At 40.3% G+C, this 20,603-nt stretch overlaps 1 protein-coding gene across 1 annotated transcript in view; it reads left to right on the top strand.

Moving 5' to 3' along the window:
• Nucleotides 1-430: 430 nt before the first annotated feature.
• Nucleotides 431-20,603, top strand: part of lrp5 (low density lipoprotein receptor-related protein 5) — a 180,143-nt gene continuing 159,970 nt past the window's right edge. The window contains exon 1 of the mRNA XM_043705916.1: nt 431-840. Coding sequence (XP_043561851.1) covers nt 770-840 — 71 coding nt within the window. The 5' untranslated portion in view covers nt 431-769. The remainder of the gene's footprint in view (nt 841-20,603) is intronic.

Genomic DNA, 20,603 nt, shown 5'->3' with positions numbered 1-20,603 from the left:
CCAAGCAGGATCAGGGGGCTTTATGTTCTGCTTCTGCTTCCAATTCTTGTGTCGTTGATTTTGTTTTTCATGAAGAATTATTTTATTTCTTGATCACATTGTTTGAACTTTTTAACTAGTATTTATAGTTCCATGCATTAAAGATCAGTTTGTTTAGGATGTGTAAAAATAATTTCTTATGCTATAGGGTGTGAACATGTTTTGATGTTGCTGTAAAATTATGTTGGGGGAAAGGCTACTGAACCTGAGCAAGTTACAACAGCAGCATGGAAAGAAATGTCAGAGGCCGTGTAGTGGTACATTGCTTTTCCTTGCTCCTGGACTGAAAATTATCGTGATTTAATGTGAAAAGGATAGGGCAGGGGAAAAAACTATCAAGAAACAATGATAAAACTTATTTTTAAAAAGCCCGTGAATGACCTGTATTATTTTTTGTTTCTCCATAGCATCACCTCTACTGCTTTTCGCTAATAGACGAGATGTCAGATTGGTTGATGCAGAAGCAGTGCGACCTGAATCTACTGTCGTAGTCAGTGGCCTGGAGGATGCAGCTGCAGTTGACTTTTTATACTCCGAAGGCACAATTTATTGGACTGACGTAAGTGAAGAAGCCATTAAACAAACGTATGTGAATCAAACTGGGAATGTGCAGAAAGTGATCATCTCTGGCCTTGTTTCGCCTGATGGATTAGCTTGTGACTGGTTAGGTAAGAAGCTTTATTGGGCGGATTCAGAAACTAATCGAATAGAGGTTGCCAATCTCAATGGAATGTCTCGTAAGGTCCTTTTCTGGGAGGATCTTGATCAACCAAGAGCTATTGCACTTGATCCGCAACATGGGTAAGTGTTTCACTTTTCTGTTGTTCCTTCATTTTGATGGCAAAGAGTTCATGATTTCTGAATTTTGGCATTAAGTAGAAATTTGATACTTACTCCCTGTCACCACCCTCTCCCCGGCTTCTCAAAGGTATTATTTAACTTCCTGCAACTGAACAGATGTTCAGACGTAGCCAGAAATACTTTGTCATTTACTCTATGGAGAATACTAACTTATATTAAAAACTAAGTTGATGGTAATTGTTATTTCCCCCTCCCTTATGGAAGTCTTTTTTCCTGTCACTGACCTCTGTTTTGAATATGATTTATTGCAGTCATTTGACATTTAGATTTAGTTTATTTCTATGATAAGGTGCATTTTGGAAGAGGAAATTTATTTTACAAGTCAATTATTAATTTGTATAGGATGTCACAAGTTTGACTATATCCTTTTGGTGATTTGATTGTCTTCCATGATTAAGTATGTATGTGCTGGCATTACTGTAATCTGACTTGTTGCAGCCTCTTGTTGTAAACAGAAGATGTAAGATGCATTTCGCAATCAGCCTGTAAATATAGTAGGGTTTTGGAAGGCAGTTGGCAATGCAGAACTCTCTTAAAGTTAGAAAATTGAAATAACTCCACAGAGGCCATTATCCCATCATCAAGTCACCTTTTATTTACACGTGGAAAGTCCTAGACACTGATCCAACTCTGAGTATCAGGATATCTGACATTTTGTTTTTATCTGACAGCCAGGGCTCCTTGTTTGGACCAGATTAACAACCCCTTTTCGAAGTCAACCTGGCTGATGTCTTCACAATCATTACAGAAATATTTTAAAGAAGTGGTAATATGAGCAAAAATGTTTTTAAAGTCAACAGACTTTGCCTTAAGATGTACATTGCCAGTGAATGAAGTAGTTGATAATGATGAAAGCCTGACTAAAGGAAGGTGTAGGGAACATCTAGAAAGAAAGAAACATGGACTATTCAGCATAAATTTCAAAAGAAAAATCATGTTTTCTCAACTTTGACACATTTTTTGAGGAATTAACAAGTGAGTAGACTATGGTAATGCAGCAGTTGTAATTTACCTGGATTCTCAAAAAATGCCATCAGTAAGTTTTCTCATAATAGACTAAAACGGACAGAGAATGTGGAGACCATCTTGCAGAATGCATTGCGAAATAGCTTTAATATAGAAAGCAAACAGTGATAGTAAAGGTTAGCACTGTTCACAGTGGTGATGGTTGAACAGTGTTCTAAAAGTATCAGTGCTGGGACCACTGCTGTTCTTAATTTTTGGTAATGATTTCCACATTTTTAAAATGGCATCAACCTGTTTGGGTGGTGATGTGCATGGTAGTCAGTACTGAGGAAGACTGCACTAAAAAGAAAGACATTAATACACTTGCCGAATGCACAAATGACTGCCCACTGATTTTCAGCACAAATAAATGTGTTTGGTTGGATGAATGGGTAGGTCAGTTATTACTTAGAAGGTGCCAGTCTGCATAGGGCACAGGAACAAGAGGAACTTGGATTGCAAGTACACCAATAAAGTTCCCCTACAGGTTTGCAAGGCCATAACATAGCAAACCAAGCACTAATGATTGTCTGGAGAGAATAAGAATTGAAAGACTTTGTTTATAACAGTGATTACAGAAATGTATCAGTCAACTGGCTTTGACTCAGTGACAGTAAATGAGTGGCATGATAGTTCCATAATAGGATTTTAAAAACATTTTGAAAAAGTCTTTCACACAATACTTCCTGTATTTTAAAAAAAATTTACACTTCAAGAAAATAAAAGTGTAAATCGCTTAGGTCTTTTGAAGTATCAATAGCAGACATTGCAAGAACCTAAACGTTCTTACCTTTATGTAAATAAACATTGTCAAATTAATAGCTGAAAATGTGTTGCTGGAACAGCGCAGCAGGTCAGGCAGCATCCAGGGAACAGGAGAATCAACGTTTCGGGCATAAGCCTGAAGAAGGGCTTATGCCCGAAACGTCGATTCTCCTGTTCCCTGGATGCTGCCTGACCTGCTGCGCTGTTCCAGCAACACATTTTCAGCTCTGATCTCCAGCATCTGCAGACCTCACTTTCTCCTCTTGTCAAATTAATAGCAATGATTAGAGATCCAGCACCGTCAATAACTTCGGGTCTTAGGATGTCTGGTCTGTCAGCCATGCTTGTAGCAAAAGGAGATTCTGTTTTAAGAAAATAAAACGTATTCAAACATTTTAATATAACACACTAAAATAAACTTTTATCAGTATTGTATCTGTTACAGTGTACAGTGAGTGAATGGCCAAAATAAGGCCAGCACAGCTATGTGGGATTATAAGAATGGGTGGGCGACATAACCTGGAAAGGGGGTATGAGCTGTCATGGGGTTTCAGAGTATGCCAGCTCCTGGCATTTTCAAAAAAACATGTTTCTGGAATGTGGGCATTGTTGTCTAGACCAGCTTTCATAAGTGGCCTGTAGAACGTGGTCATGGCCTGCTTTCTTGAACCTCTGCAATTGTTTTTGATGCAGTGCTATTAGAGACGGAGTTTCAGGAATTTGAGTAAGTGGGAATGAAAAGCTGATATAGGTCCAAGTCACAATGGTGTGTTGCTTGGAGGTTAACTTGCAGGTGGTAGTGTTTCCATGCATTTGCTGCCGTTATCCTTAAGATGTCTAATACAGCCCAGAGCACAATGACAGAAATTGCTGGAGTACTTTGCATAAATTGGCAGAATTAAATTTCTTAATCTATGTTTACTCAATGAAGGTCATTGAAGTTCTGTTACAGATGCCAGCAGAGACAATTTGGAGTGTTCAAATTCAAACTGGAAGGTCCAGCACATCCTTTCACACCTTAGTGGTTATCAGATCAGCTGTGAAGTTACTGCCAGTCCAGCGTATGATGGCAGAAAGGTGTTTTGGTAAATAGAATACCACAGGGTTCAATCCTTGTAAATCTCTTCTGCACCATTTCCAATTTCTCATAGCCAAGCACAGTATTATCAGCATTTGTAAAACAGTGAATATTTGGTTATTGTGCTTGAGATTCCAACTGGTTTGTTAAAATTCTTAATGTTCCAAAATTTGGATAATTCAAATAAATAAATAATGGAAATAATAGTTACAAGTTTGTATTTAACCAGAACTGTTCATGATGCACAAGTGTGCACAGAGTGATGTTTAAAAATCCTGTTATAAAATAAGCACTCCTTTCAAATAATGTTATGGTGTAATGATCTATGCCTCTAAACCCATATATAGTCATAGAGACTTACAGCACGGAAACAGACCCTTCAGTCCAATTCGTCCATGCCGACCAGATATCCTAACCTAAAATAGTCCTACTTGCCAGCACCCGGCCCATATCCCTCCAAACCCTTCCTTATTCATATACCCATCCAGATGCCTTTTACATGTTGTACTTGTACAAGCCTCCACTACTTTCTCTGGCAGCTCATTCCATACACGTGCCACTCTCTGTGTGGAAAAGTTGCCTCTTTGGTCTCTTTTATATCTTTCCCCTCTCACCCTAAACTTATGCCCTCTAGTTCTGGACTCCCCCACCAAGGAGAAAAAAAACTCTGTCCATTTATCCTATCCATGCCCCTCATGATTTTATAAACCTCTATAAGGTCATCCCTCAGCCTCTGAAGCTCCAGGGAAAACAGGCTTAGCCTATTGTACCTCTCCCTATAGCTCAAATCCTCCAACCCTGGCAACATCCTTGTAAATCTTTTCTGAACCCTTTCAAGTTTCACAACATCCTTCCAATAGGACCTGAAGAAAATGTATAGATTTAACATCTGTTCCGTAATGCTGGTGAAATTGTACTCTTCAAACAACAATTATGGCAGTTTGTTCATTTTTCCGATCGCCTTGTAGGTAATAGAAAACACAACACATCATTTGTACAAGTAATACATTTGAATAGAGTTTTGAAATGTAGGTATTTTAATCAAATCCTTTCAAGTACAGAGTAGTGTTCAGATCTATACTAGATGTATGTGGTGTAAATCTGTGAATGTGAGCACTAAGTTAAATTGGCAATCCATGATCAAGTTCTGAAAGAGTAAACATTGACAGAACAAAACGGGTAATAACCTGGTCCATATTATCTGCGTCTCCAAATAAGAGTGACTGTTGTTGGAGGTGGCGTTTTTGAGTTTGGGGCAACTGCTACCTTAAGTACTCTACTGCATTCCAGATTTAAGGTGGCTTTGTAGCAACATTGAAGGATAAAGTTCGTGTTTAGACTGAATTACAAAAGAATTCCATATTCATCAGTCCAAAGTAAAATGGGTCATCTACATTACAGTTGTCCAGTTCGTCCAGGTTGTTAAAATAGGAGGAGCACAATGACTACCTACATTTCTAATTTAGCAATACTTGATATTCTTTCCAAACCTAAAATGACCTTAACTTCAGTAAGAGAATGTCAGTATGCAGATGGTGCTTATGTCTGTGCTCACTCAGAAACTGAGGACCAAGTTATTGTCAACTCCTTCTCCACAGTATATGAAGTCTCTGTATCAACCATTTCCTATGGCAAAACCCCTCCCCCATCAACTAAGATCAACAGCAAGATGTCTTAAAAAAATACCCAATTTCCAAATCTTGGGGGCATCCTCTCAACAGAGGTAAACATAGACAAACAAAATTCTTCATTGCCTCCAATGTTGCAAGTTCAGCCTTCAGTAGACTAAGAAAATACATATTTGTGAATCAGAATGTTAAACCCAAGTAGTATATTGGGCAGCAGTGATCCCTGAACTCGATAATGCTTCAGAAACTTAGATAACCTATAGCAGGCACCTCAAATCATTGGAGAAATGCCATTGGCAATATCTTCACAAGATCTTCACAAGATCTTCAAAATCCAAAGGCAAGATAGGCAGTCCAAGAGGCAAACTCCCCAGGACTGAAGCACTAATCACTCATAACCAGTTCTGCTGGATGGGACAAGACGTTTGTATGCCTGACACCAGACTCCTTCAGCAACTGCACAGATCTTGACTGTAGCAGGGAACACAGAGGGTGGTAGCAGAAATGCTTTAAGGATAAACTTGAAACATCCAAAACAATGTCAAATGCCCCCACTGTCACATGGAAATCCCTGGTTTGTGGCCAACCAAAATGGAGCGGGATCATTTGGGAATGCACCAATCATGCGAAGAGACTACTTCAGGAACATGTAGAGGTGCAATTGAGAAGTTGGACAGTCACAAACCTCCAAATCTCCATCTTCCCATCAAATACCACCAGTATCAAATGAGGCAGTCTCTGCAATCACACATTGAACTTCTCAACCACCCTTAAAGCTCATTGAACTGAGGAAGAGGCAAACTATCTTCAATTCCAGTATCGAACATCAAAGATAGGAAAAGAACGGTAGACCAAATATACATTTGATATAATAATATTTGATGTTTTCTCAGGATGTCAAAATTAAATAAATATTCCATGCCGAAGCACTGAATGGCCTCACCTTGATGACAAAATTCAAATCTGCCATTTTAGGAAAAAATACAATATTGTATTCTATGTAGTGAAGATCCAGTGGTCATTGTTCACCATTAATAGTATATATCGAGAGAAGGAAGTTCTCATTAGCTTGGCCACTGTTTGTCCCTCAACCCTCATCACTAAACTAAATGACCTGATAATTGTCTCATTGCTGTTTAAGAACTTTGTCGTGCAAAGTTTTGTACATTGTAATACTGGTTGCACTTGCATCATGCAAAACACTATATACATGTGAATTTGTTTTTTCTCTTTGAGAGCTTCTCTAATGAGTTTTGTGACAAAAGTTGAAGGATAGTTGTAATTATGAATTGGCTTAGGCACTGGATGTGCAGTTTAAAATGGAAAGTCCCTAATGAAAACCAAGTACGCAAATCCTTAGGCGGTGTGTCTCTGAGGCTGTATAGAAATAGGAAGCAGATCTAATGAAACTGTTGAACTTTTGCCATAATCACTGTTTTAGAAAATTTATTAAAATCTCTTTTTTTTAGAAAAACCTCATTCTTCCTCATGACAGTCTCCTGAATGGAACCTGCAAAAAGAGGATTATTACTATTTTTAAGTTCAACGTGCAACGCAATTTGGTCTGGCAAAGGACACATTCATTTCTTGCTCATTTTTAGACTTTCCTTTATATAAACTCGGAAACTTAATCAGTTATTATATGTTTGGAGGAAAAAACTGTTCTGAAAAGGGTAAATCTAGAGTAACAGTGGCATCATGGAATGTTACATGACATTTTGACAACAGTACATACTGGTGTTTTTCTACACAGCCAGAAAATTTAACCTTCTTTTCCTACTCACTCCTATTCTGTTTAAAATTTCCCTCTCCCACTCATTTGTGGATTTTCCTTTAGCAATACTCTGTGGTGGAGAATTCTGACATAATTTGTGTACGTGATAGTGAAGGCAGTTTTTATTTAACTATATGGTTTTTCAACATTGCATGGCCTTTTCCATGAAGACTTTGGGCAATCTTCCCATGCTCTGAATGACATGGGTGGCGGTGAGATGTGTGACAGAATTAGGCAAGATGATCAAGAAGTAGCATCTTGTACAGCTTTTTCAAGCATCGTGGTAAGATTTTCATTAGCAGCAGCAGGTTCCCAATTGATGCTCATTCTTGGTTGTTAAAGGCTTTGTTAACAATTCCGTTTGCCTCAGGTTTTACCAAACTCTCCAGAAAAACTAATATTGAGAAAACGTGACATGGAAAGCAGAGCAAATTATTGGCATGATAAACCCGCCAGCATCCCTGATCCAACTCTATCTTGCCTATAGCCAAACTAAAGAGTAGGGCATGATCCATGAGTACTAGCCACACATACCCTTTCACCATGGACATTGGCACTCCACTTTGAGGGAGCCATTGCCAACATCCTCCAGAGTACTGCCACTGTACCCTGCAAGGGCAGACTTGTATGACTGAGTATGCTGGCAACAAGCAGTATACAGGTGCCACATAGGGAAAGTAACCCATTCCACAGTGTGGACCAGGCTGCTTACCAGAGGAGCCCCCTTGCTTTCTCAGTGCACACTCACCTGGTGCCAATCTACAATGCCACAGCATGCCTACCTTACCTTGCCCTGCTATACCTTGCATTGGCAATCAATGCAGTCATAATCAGACAGATAGCTTTACCATACAGCAGTCAAGAATATGTGCAAATTGTTGTATGTCAGTATACCATGTCTGTCTAGCGCCTGTACCACACAGCCTTGGCATTTGTGCCAAACACAAAGCATCAGCATCAAGCAGTCTCAAAGTCCAAGTGGGGTGGACCGCTATGAAACCTGTGGGGGCACCTGTCAGTCAGGGAGTCCAGTGTAGTTTGTCAAGGACAGCTCTTATACAAGCTTCGGCAACAGTCAGGATTCCGGTCAGGTTGGCCTTGCATAAGGGATTCATGCCTCCATGCTACAGGGAATGGTTCGTGATCATTCCTTGATCTCCACAGGGGCCTGTCCATGGGATAGATATGACACTGTCTGGGAGGTGTTTGGGCTACCAGGAGCTGAGGGCAGTGCTGGCAGGTCAGGCACGTCAGGGTGAGCCACAGTTGTCCTGTCACCTCCATTCACCGGAATTAAGGAGGAAGGGGTCCGGAGGAACAGACTTAGAGAATGGGAATTGAAGAAAATTGGCAGTTGTAGGTGCATATACATAGATTGGGCGATGACCTAGAGAAGTGTGATGTCTGTGGGGGTTGACAGACTGGGCATCTAGAAATGAGAGGGTTCTGTTGGCAGTCTGAGGCTAAGAGCCACTGGCAGAGGTCTACTTGCTCTTGTTCCAATCATAAAGCACGTGGATAGCACAATGTTGAGGAGAGCACCTGTGCAGGGATTCGCAAGAACAGATTTGTGACTGAGTGAATCTGCAACTGTGTGCTGGGTATTAATGTGGGAACAACATTGGCTGCCAGAATAGGATGTCCTTACAACCCACGCATGGAGAATACCTACTTCCCAGTCATTCTGCACCATTTCAATGTCACTGTCACAGCTGGGGATCTCCATCCAATTTACACTCCTGCACACATTGTTTGTTTGTTTGGCTGTTTTGAAGCAGTAGTGGGGCTTAAGATGTCAGGCTGAGCTGATTCCTCGCATACATTGCAGTCCCTGATTCCATAGGATATTTGGCATTCATCATACACCCTCAACCACTGGGTCTCATTAAATGCTGAAGGAATGATGATAGCGCACACTGGATATCTAGACCTTAAACAAAGCGACAAATACATGAAGGGTGAAAAGCAAGGGTTTTTGAAATAAAAATAGTTTTCCACAGAAGTTTATTTAAAAATGATATACATATTTGTTGGCGGCATGGTGGCACAGTGGTTAGCACTGCTGCCTCACAGCGCCGGAGACCCGGGTTCAATTCCTGCCTCAGGCAACTGACTGTGTGGAATTTGCACATTCTCCCCGTGTCTGCGTGGGTTTCCTCCGGGTGCTCCGGTTTCCTCCCACAGTCCAAAGATGTGCAGGTCAGGTGAATTGGCCATGCTAAATTGCCCGTAGTGTTAGGTAAAGGGGTAAATGTAGGGGAATGGGTGGGTTGCGCTTCGGCGGGTCGGTGTGGACTTGTTGGGCCGAAGGGCCTGTTTCCACACTGTAATGTAATCTAATCTAATAACATTGCATGGAAAACAAATTATTTACATGATATTTTTAAGTATTGCCTCCACATGGCTCTAATACAATTTTCTGTTCCTCTCCCTCTTCCTGCTGTGAGACACTAGTGGTGGAGGGCTTGAACATCTCTGTCAACCAAGTGAAGGCCTATGTGTAGCTATTCCTCCAGTTTAGTGTCTCCTGGCACCACCCTGGCTCTTTGTGATGTGGGGGGTTACCTGGACTAGGTTAGATGTATCCTATCCATTCTTGCTTTGCCTTTATCTTGAGGTACAGTAAATAGGGTGATAGAGCAATGGTGTTGGCGGCTCTCATACAGCCCCTTCAGGCTCCCTGGGCCTGTCATGGAGTCATGCAGCACAGAAACAGACTCTTCAGTCCAACTTGTCCATACTGACCAGACATCCTGATCTGACCTCGTCCTATTTGCCAGCTTTTGGCTGTCAACCCTTTCTATTCATATACTCATCCAGATGTCTTTGAAGTGTTGTAATTGTACCCACCACTTCCTCTGGCAGCTCGTTCTATACAGACATCACACACTCTCTCTCTATTTGAAAAAGTTACCCCTCAGGTCCTTTTTAAATCTTTTCCCTCTCACCTTAAACCTATGCTGTCTAATTTTGGACTCTCCCACTGTAGTAAAAAGACCTTAGCTATTCACCGTAACCATGCCCCTCCTGATTTTAAAATCCTGTATAAGTTCACCCCTCAGCCTCCAAAACTCCAAGGGGGGAAAAACCCCCAGTCTATTCAGCCTATCCCTTTTAACTCAAACTCTCCAATCCTGGCAACATCCTTGTCAATCTTTTCTGCACCCCTCTCAAGTTTAACAGCATCCTTCCTATAGAAGGTCGGCCAGAATTATCTGCATAATTCTAGAAGTGGCCTGACCAATGTGCAACATGACATCCCAACTTCTATACCTAGTTGTTCTGATCAATGAATACAAGGGTGCCAAACACCACCTTCAGCATCTCCCTGTGACCATTTTAAAAGAACAAAATACTTGCATCCCTAGGTCTCTGTTTGGCAACACTCCTCAGAGCTCTACCATTACCTGTATAAAGCCTGTTCTGGTTTGCCTTACCAAAATGCAAGACCTCACATTTATCTAATTAAACTCCATCTGCCACTTCTTGGTCCGTTGGCCTTATCTGATCAAGGTTTCGTCGTACTCTGAGAAAGCCATCTTTATTGTCCACTACACCAATTTTGGTGTCATCTCCAAACTTACTAACCATACTTCCTATATTCCGATCCAAATAATTTATAAAAATGATGAAAAGCAGTGGACCTAGCACCGATTCTTGTGGCATGCCATTGGTCACTGGCCTCCAGAAACAGGCCAGAATGAACCTCTAAAGAGTAACCCACCCAGACCCATTCCCTTACCCTATTACTCCACATTTACCCCTGACTAATGCACCTAACCTACTCATCCCTGAACACTACGGGCAATTTAGCATGGCCAATCCACCTAACCTGCACATCTTTGGATTGTGGGAGGAAACTGGAGCACCCGGAGGAAACTCACGCTGACAGTGGGAGAAGGTGCAAACACCACACAGACAGTCACCTGAGGCTGGAATCGCACCTGGGTCCCTGGTACTGTGAGGCAGCAGCGCTAACCACTGAGCCACCAAGCCATTCGTGTTGACTCCATGGCAACTGCAAACCTGTGTGTGGAGGCACACTGACATTCTCTGAACTGGCTGCAGTGTTGCAGAGTCTGGGTGATGGCAGGCTGTGCATTGCTCTAGCTTCTCCACTATGAAGACCAGTGCCTCCTGTTCACCTGCCTGTCACTGCTGCTCCTTCTCCCTGTGTATAAGAATGAAATCCCTCATCACTGAAACCACAGGGTCATCATCTGTCAGGGTTCAGCAGGTGCTTGGACTCCAGCAGTCCTCTCACTGCCAGTGGTTAGGGGTTTGTCACTCACCCATCTGTGCAATTCACTCGAGTGTGATCCCACATTGTGTATCATCTGTGCTGCCAGGAGACAGAATTGCTGAAGGACCATCCGATGTCTTGGCATTCTCATCTGAGGAGATCATGGATGTGTCATTTGGTGTGAGGTTGGGCCATTCCTTGTGGCTGGGGAGGGATCTGGCAAGACACAAGAGGCAGAAGGCGTTGCAGCCAACAGTTAGTGGTGGTAATTCAATGTCCGTCCTGTTAATGTGAGCATTAGAGAAGAATGACAAGTTGCACTGACTAAGGTGTTAGGACACCGATGTCTCCACATCCCTGCAGTAGTGATTCCAGGCTTCTGTAAGAGTAAGTATCTTTTCCTCAGGAGCTGAGGATACCAACATCCAGCGCCGCATCACCTTTTCTGGTGTCAAATCCCTCTGTTATCAGCTGCTTTAGAGCATTTTAAGGTATTAAAGTAGCCAGAAACTTCCAAAATATGATGAAATTTGGATACAATATTTAATGATTCAGCATAAGAGTAGATTGTAGCTGGATTTATGATATGATTGACCAAATATGTTATAAGAATCAAGACACAAATAACAAGTCTTTGAAAATATAATTTGAATTCTTTCTTCCCCTTTCTTGTATATTCATGTGAGAGTCTCGGTAAGCCATAATGAATCAATGTTGGATTATTTTTCATGACTTATTCTGCAAAATGAGCACCCAGGATGGGGGAAAGACTTTGTATCCTTTAAAACTATTGTCCATGTTTAGACTAACAGGAACAAGAACATTTCCAGTTGTCACGAGAAGCAGTCCATTTCCAAGTACAATGCAATAAAGAAAAACACCCGTAGTGATATTCTGGACTGTGATTGGTTGTGTTCGATGAATTTAGGGCTCTAAAAGTTTCAATAACATAATAATTTGCTACCTATCTGTGCTGCATGTGGAGATTGAAGTTAATTCACATTAATGTGATATATAGAACTGGTTTAAACTTCAAAATGAAATGCGTGTTTGTACAAGAAATCGAGTTCAAAAGGATTCAGTGAAAGCTAATACTGCTGGATTTGCTTTTGTAGAGACATTGAATTTGGTTTCAGCCGGAAATCTGTCATTTAAAATCCTTTCTTATATTTAGCTTATGAGAGAAAACAGATTTAAGGTGCACAAAACTAAGTGAAATTACAGCACGTAAGTTAGTGTGACGAAGAGTAGCAGGAACATCCCTGCACTCTTTCTTCCCTCCAGTTATGTTTTCTGTTTAATAATAGTTATGGATCAAAAAATATGTGAATGATCAGGAGCAATCTGAAACTACTGTTCATTACTGTCACCATGTTTAAATCTTTCAACGAGTTACTGAGATAAGTACATGCCTCTGAGTAAAGCACACAGGAATGAATGAATAGATTAAGAAATGGCCTTGTAATTTGGGAGGATTTTGAGTAATGTTAATAGTCAAATATGATTTCACTCCCATGTAAAGTGTTAATCAATTATAACAGTGCTGCATTGCTCAATTATTTGACTGCAACAATACAAAAATTTGAATTGGCAGAAGTGCTGCCATTTGACCCCTGAACCTCTATTTAATAAGATCACAGCTGATCAGACTGTTTTCTTAATTCTAGATTTCTGTAAACTCCGATAACCTTTCATCCGGTTGTTTACAAAGAATCTACCAACTTCTACATTAAATAATTAAAAACCATTTCCACCAACTTATTCAGAAGTGAGTTCCAAAAATTTATTGCCCTCAGAGAAAAACTGTTTTCCTCATCTGTATTAAATTGGTAAACCCATTATTTTAAAATGCTGATCCCTGGTTTCACATTTTTCACAAAAGAAGGTATCCTTTCCACATCTGTCCAGTCAAGACTCTTTGATCTTGTTTCAATCAAGTCGCCTCTGACTCTTTGAAACTTCAATGGATATAAGCCTAGCCTGTGCAATCTTTCCTCATACGATAGCCTTTCATTCCAGCTATTAGTCTCGTAAACCTCTGAACTGCTTCTGATACTTTTACAATCTTCTTTAAATAAAGTGACGAACACTGTACACCGTCAAATGCGGTCTCACCAGTGTCCTGTAAAACTGAAGCATAACCTCCCTATTTTTGTATTCAATTCCTCTTGCAATAAACAGTAATGTTCTTTTAGATTTCTTAATTACATGCTCTCCCTCAATACTAATCTTTTGAGATTTGTGCACTTAGACACCTAGATATCTCTACCTCTCCAAGCTCTACCACTTCTCATCATTTAGATAATGTGCTGCTTCTTTTACTCTTCCTGCCAAAATGGCCAGTCTCATTTTCACACATTATATTACATTCTCCCAGATCTTTGGCCACTCACTTAACCTACCCGCATTCTTTGTGGCCTCCTCCTATCCTCTTTATAGCATATTTTTCTAACTTTGTCTGGCATTATCAAATTTAGGTCTTTTAATCCAAATCATTTATGTGAACATTATATATCATTATGCCTTTGATATATCAATCTGGTGAAGCTACAGAACAGGACTACTTGCATACCAATCATCATAAGCAGCAAGAGGTAGATCGAGCTAAGCAAATCCATAACCAATGGATCACATATGAGCTCTACAGTCTTTCATATTCAGTTGTGAATGGTGGTGGACATTTAAATAACTCACTGGAGGAGGAGGCTGCACAAATATCCCGATCCTCGATCATCAGCACAAAAGTAAAGCGAAAGCATTCTCAACAATCTTTAGCCAGAAGTGGCAAGTAGATGATCCATCATGACCTTCTCCCAGCATTTATTCTAGCCATGATTCCGCCTATTTGATTCTCTTCACATGACATTAAGGAACAGGTGGAGGCACTGGGTACTGCAAAGGCTATGGGCCCCAACAAAATTCCAGCAATAATACTGAAAACATGCTCCAGAACTTCCCGTGCCCCTCGCCAAGCTGTTCTAGTACAACTGTAGCATTGCATACAACTGACAATGTGGAAAATTGTCCAGGTGTGTCTGGTGTACACATAAAGGCAGAAAGATCCAACCCAGCCAACTTCTGTCCTATTAGTCAACTCTCAATCATCAGTAAAGTAACAGAGGGTGTCAGCAATACTCAGCAATAACCTGCTCACTGGTTCTGGCAGAATTCAAAATGAGAATCAATCAGCTCCTGATCTCATTACAACCTTGATTCAAACATGGACGATTGAGGTGAATTCTAGAGATGAGAGTGACAGCCCTTGACATCAAGGCTGCATTTGATTAAGTGTAGCATGAAGCAAAATTAGAAACAATGGGAATCAGGAGAAAAACTTTCACTATTTGGAGTGGCATCTGGCATAAAGGAAGATGGTTGTGATCATGGGAGGTCAGTTGACTCAACTTCAGGATATCAGTGCAGGAGTTCCTCAGGGTAGTGTCCTTGGCTCAACCATCTTCAGCTGCTTCGTCATTAACCTGTACTCCATCATAATGTTAGAAGTGGGGATGTTTGCTGATGGCTGATGACTGCACAATGATCAGTAAAATTTGTGACTGAAGCAGTCCATGTCCAAATGCAGCACGACCTGGACAATATCCAGTTTTGGGCTGACATGATGCACTGATGTTTATGCAATAAAATGCTTAAACAGTGATCATCTCTAACAAGAAAGAATGTAACCGTTGAAATTCAATGGCCTTACCAACCCTGAATCGCCCACTACCAACCTCCTCGGTTTGTCATTGGCTAGAAGCTGAACTGGACTAATTACTGTGGCTACAAAGACAGGTCAGAAGCTAAGTATCCTGCAAAGAGCAATTCACCTCCTGACTCATAGAGTCATAGAGATGTCCAGCATGGAAACAGACCCTTCAGTCCAACCCGTCCATGCCGACCAGATATCCCATTGGTTAGGCCACTGTTGGAATATTGCGTGCTATTCTGGTCTCCTTCCTATCGGAAAGATGTTGTGAAACTTGAAAGGGTTCAGAAAAGATTTACAAGGATGCTGCCAGGGTTGGAGGATTTGAGCTATAGGGAGAGGCTGAACAGGCTGGGGCTGTTTTCCCTGGAGCGTCGGAGGCTGAGGGGTGACCTTATAAAGGTTTAGAGAATTATGAGGGGCATGGATAGGGTAAATAGGCAAAGGCTTTTCCCTGGGGTCGGGGAGTTCAGAAGTAGAGGGCACAGGTTTAGGGTGAGAGGGGAAAGATATAAAAGAGACCTACGGGGCAACGTTTTCACAAGTGGGGGTATGGGTATGGAATGAGCTGCAAGAGGAAGTGATGGAGGCTGGTACAATTGCAACATTTAAGAGGCATTTGAGTGGGTATATGAATAGGAAGGGTTTGGAGGGATATGGGCCGGGTGCTGGCAGGTCCTCAAAGCCTTTAACCAAATCAGCAAAAGATAAGTCAGGACTGTGATGAATATTCCCCACTTGAGTTCAATTCCACCAAAATCCAAGAAATTGACACTGTCCAAGACAAAGCAACCTGCTAGATTGGCAGCACACCCCTAAACATTCAGTTCCTCTAATACCAATGCTTATGAGAACCATCAACATAAAACATTGTAGAAATTCACCAAGGATGTTTAAACAACACCTTCCAAATTATAATACTACTATCAAGAAGGACAAGTGCAGCAGATACATGGGAACACCACCACCTGCAAGTTCTCCTCCAAGCCACTCATCATCCTAACATGGAAATATAACTCCATTTCTGTTGCTGGGTCAAAATCCTGGAGCTCCCACCTTAACAGCATTGTGGGTCTACCTACAACTAAATGAATTACAGAAATTCCAAGAAGGCAGTTCATCACCTCCTTAAGAACAAGTAGAGATGGGCAGTAAATGCTGGCTGGGCCAGTAATCTGCACATTCCATGGATGAATGAAAAGAAAATGTAAAACATTGTGGCCCAGCACTGATCCCTATGGCATGCCATTCATTACGTCGTGCTAATCAGAAAATGACCCATTGGTGCGTGTCTGAAATGAGCTACCAGAGGAAGTGGTGAAGTCTGGTACAATTACAATATTTAAAAAGGCATCTGATGGATATATGAATAAGAAGAGTTTAGAGGGACATGGCCAATGCTGGCAAATAGGACTAGGTCGTATTGAGATGTCTGGTCAGCGTGGACGATTTGGACCAAAGGGTCTGTTTCTGTGCTGGATGATTCTTTAAACCTAACCTGTTTCCTGTTAGCTACCTAATCTTCCATCCATGCTAATATGTTACCTCAACACCATAAGCCTTTATTTTCCACAATGACCTTTTAAATGCCTTCTGAAAATCTAAGTAAAGTACATCCACTTGTTCCCCTTTATCCACAACATGTTACTTCTTCAAAGAACTCCAGCAAATTGGTTAAATATAATTTCCCTTTCTCACAAAACTGCATTTGCTGACACTGAATAACATTCACTGTATGCTGGAGGGAAATGATGATTTATTGAAATGTGTCTGCGTGCATGACTTTGTCATTTGGGCTGGGGAGGAGAAGAGATCGAGGGGAAGGGAGAGAATGGATCTACTGGACTAGAAATAGTGTATGTAAGGCTTTCATTCAAGAAAGAAGGGAGACAGAAAGCAAGAAACTACGCCCAGTTAACATAACATCTGTCAAAAGGATTAAGGTATTTTTAAAAATTATTTTGTCATACAATTCACTTGGGAAAGTTCAATGTCATCAGTGAGATTGTGAGAAGGCAGTTTTTGGTGACACCAAAACTTTGGGTGGGCATTCATGCTCACATGTTAATGTGCATCTGCACAGTTCCAATCCCTAATGTCATGTACAGATGTCCACACTGTGCATGTGCACAGAACAGGCACACAATCTTGAAATTGGAGCTGACTGGAGACACTGGTGCTGTGGGGAGTGAGGGCCATTCTCTGTTTTTCACAACTCCCCTCACTCCAGACCCCCAACATCTACCTGTTGTTTCCCTCTAACAGCCATTTTACCATCCCTATCCATTCTTTTGTTGCCCTCACTCCCTACAACACCCTCTGCATTTCTCCCCGTGTCTCCATTCAGTTCCTATTTCAAAACTGTGTGCCTGTTCTGTGCACATGCACAGTGTGGACATCTGTACACGACATAAATACATATAGGGATTGGAACTGTGCAGATGCACATTAACATGTGAGCATGAATGCCCAATCACCCCAAAGTTCTGGTCTCACGAAACACTGCCTTCTCACAATCTCACTGATGACATTGAACTTTCCGAAGTGAATTCTATGACAAAACAATCTTTAAAAATATCCTTTACCCTTTGACAGATGTTATGCTAACTGGGTGTAGTTTCTTGCTTTCTGTCTCCCTCCCTTCTTGAATGAAAGCCACAAATACACTATTTCTGGTCTAGTGGATCTTTCCTTGAAACTTAAAACTAACACATTGGCAATCTTCATTTAAACCCAAGGATGAAGTCCAGGAGGGCCCAGGGATTTGTCAACCCACAGCTCCAACGGTTTGCTCACTACCTCTTCCTTGATGAGTATAACTTTCTTTAGTTCCTTCTACTATCCTGTTTCCAGTTACAGCTATTTGTAGATATTAGTTGTACATTCCACATTGAAGATTGACTCAAAATATCTCTTTAGTTCAGCTTACAACTCTGTAGTTTTGGTAGTGAATTCTTCAGACTTGCCTTCTTTAAGAACAGAGTTCATCTCTTTAACCCTCTCCCTTTATAGATATCTTTTAAAAAAAATTCTCAATATCTTATTTTATATTTCTAGCTAACTTTGTCTATATTTTAATTTTTCCCTCTGTATTAATCTTTTAGCCATTCTTTACAGTTTTATAGATATCTTTTAAAAAAAATTCTCAATATCTTATTTTATATTTCTAGCTAACTTTGTCATATATTTTAATTTTTCCCTCTGTATTAATCTTTTAGCCATTCTTTACAGTTTTTAATATTCTATCCAGTTTTCTGACCTGCTACCCACATTTGAATGATTAAATGATTTTTCTTTAAGTTTGATACTATTTTTAACTTTTTCCTTAAACATGGATACTGGGTCCTCCCCTAGGAATTTTTCTTTCTCATTGGAATGTCTCTATTCAATGCTTTCTACTTCATTTTAATTGGTCCATTCATCAATCTAATTTGCCAGTTCACTTCTCTGCTGTTGTGGTCTCAAAGAATGTCCTTATTTAAGTTGAAAATACTAGTCTCAGACCTATTTTTCTCTTTGCAGAATGGTCTACTCCGAGAAAGTGTCTTTAGCATTTTACAAATTCCTCAGCTTTTGCCTTTCTAATCTTTTTTCCCAGTCTTTATATGTGAGTCCCCATGATTAATGGTTTACTTTTCTGATAAGCTTCCATTATTTATTCCTTGTACTTCATCCACTCTGTGATTGCTGTTAGAGGGCCTGTATGTCACTCCCACAAGCTTTATCATTTCTCATTTTGAATCAATCTACTTCTAATTCTTGTTTTCCTACATTTGTATTTAGTATGTTTTATTTTTAAAACAATATTTATACGCAGGGAGTTCTCCTTCACTGGCAAAAGGAAATGTCTGTGTATTATGCCTGTTGTGAATGAAACAAAAGCATTTTTGACATAACTCCCTGCTGCATTCACCCATAGCAACACATTGATTAAGCAGAGTAGATTTTCCAACCAGTTCTCTTTTCTCGTGCAGTTTATAAATTGTTGCTCAGTTTGAAATTTGCTATTCTTGCATCTGTCCTGATGAGTGCAAGAAGAAAATCTTCAACCTGAATTTTTTTCTTTCAGTCATAATCAAAATTAAGATTTGTCCATAAAATATATTTTAAGAAAAGCCAATGGATCTTCCAGTGTTTCAACATGCCAGAACATGGAGTACTGGGACATGATTTATTGGATTGTTTCCCATTTGCTCTGACCTTGGGCAAGCTACTTTTTGAGGAGCTACTTTGTGTGTAGAAGCACCAATTTGAAGAAAGGTATTTTCCCAGTTGGAGAGAGAGGCAGATGGAAAACAAGTAACCCAAACATCTGTCCTGTAGGTCCAATTGTTTGATTATCAAAATTGTATAGAAATTGCTCGAGGTTGCCTGTTCATTTAATCAATCAATCAGTGACTATTAATATAGCACAGCAACAAATAAGAATTTAGAATAACTAGCAAAATTTGAACATTTGATTTATTTTGTTTTGAAAGTAGCCCTTTATAATTTGATAAGCATTGTCTACTTTCTGTGACCTTGACCAATCTACATAGTATCATTAAACAGTTATGCAGATATCAAAATCAAGTGCTGCTTTTTCTCTCTTGTTCTGTTTATGCTGCTACCTGTCTGTCTGTCTCTCCACCCACCCATTTATCTATCCATCCACCCACCTATCTACCAAAATGTCAGGCTTGGAAGGGAGCTAAATATATCCACCACGGGGCCATTTTAGCTTCTGTCTGGCTCAGTAAGGGCTACATGAGGACAAATAAAAGAGATCAACTGGCATTTTCTAATCGGCTTCCAGTTTCCTATAGATAGTAGGATCTGTTGGTACCTAAAGGCAGCATCTGAATATCACGCCTGAGGAATGGTGTCCCTGCTATGCCTGCAGCTCTCCCTGCTTGCCTGGCTGCTGTAGCAGGCACAGACCACACAGCAGATGAGCTTCCCCTACCCCAAATATAAGAGTTGAACACGCTGCTATGGGACTAGGTAAAGATGCAAGATTTCCTTCCCAAAAGGATATAATTGAACCGTATGAGTTTTTAACAACAAACGATGATAATTGACATGGTTACCAGAACCAAGATTAGCTTTATTTTCCAGACTTATTAACTGCTTTAAATTTTCGACCAGCTGCTGTGGTAAGATTTGAAAGCAAAATTTTGGGCTTTTGGCTACTATGTTCACTGACACTAGCACGCGGCCACCTTCTCCATTAATTTGTGAACAATTTTTGGAAAAGAAACTGGATGATCCAAACTTAATTCCAATACCATTACTGTTTCGAATATTTAGAATAAACTAAGTATGCAAATAGTTAGAACGTGTACTTTGTAAACAAGATAGCTTTTCACCATTTTTATGGATAAAGTTGGGTAACTGCTAAATAAGAATTATTTTAATGACTGTAATTCTGTTGTACATAACTTGTAAAATATGCAGTGTCTTTTCATGATGCTTTTTATATCTTGTACACTGAACAGAAATTGAATAAAATTTAAAGCAGAAGA

Source organism: Chiloscyllium plagiosum, chromosome 16 (genome assembly GCF_004010195.1).
Source record: "Chiloscyllium plagiosum isolate BGI_BamShark_2017 chromosome 16, ASM401019v2, whole genome shotgun sequence".
Taxonomy (NCBI): domain Eukaryota; kingdom Metazoa; phylum Chordata; class Chondrichthyes; order Orectolobiformes; family Hemiscylliidae; genus Chiloscyllium; species Chiloscyllium plagiosum.
Note: the sequence above shows the minus strand (reverse complement) of the source record. Positions and strands in the feature narration are given on the sequence as shown.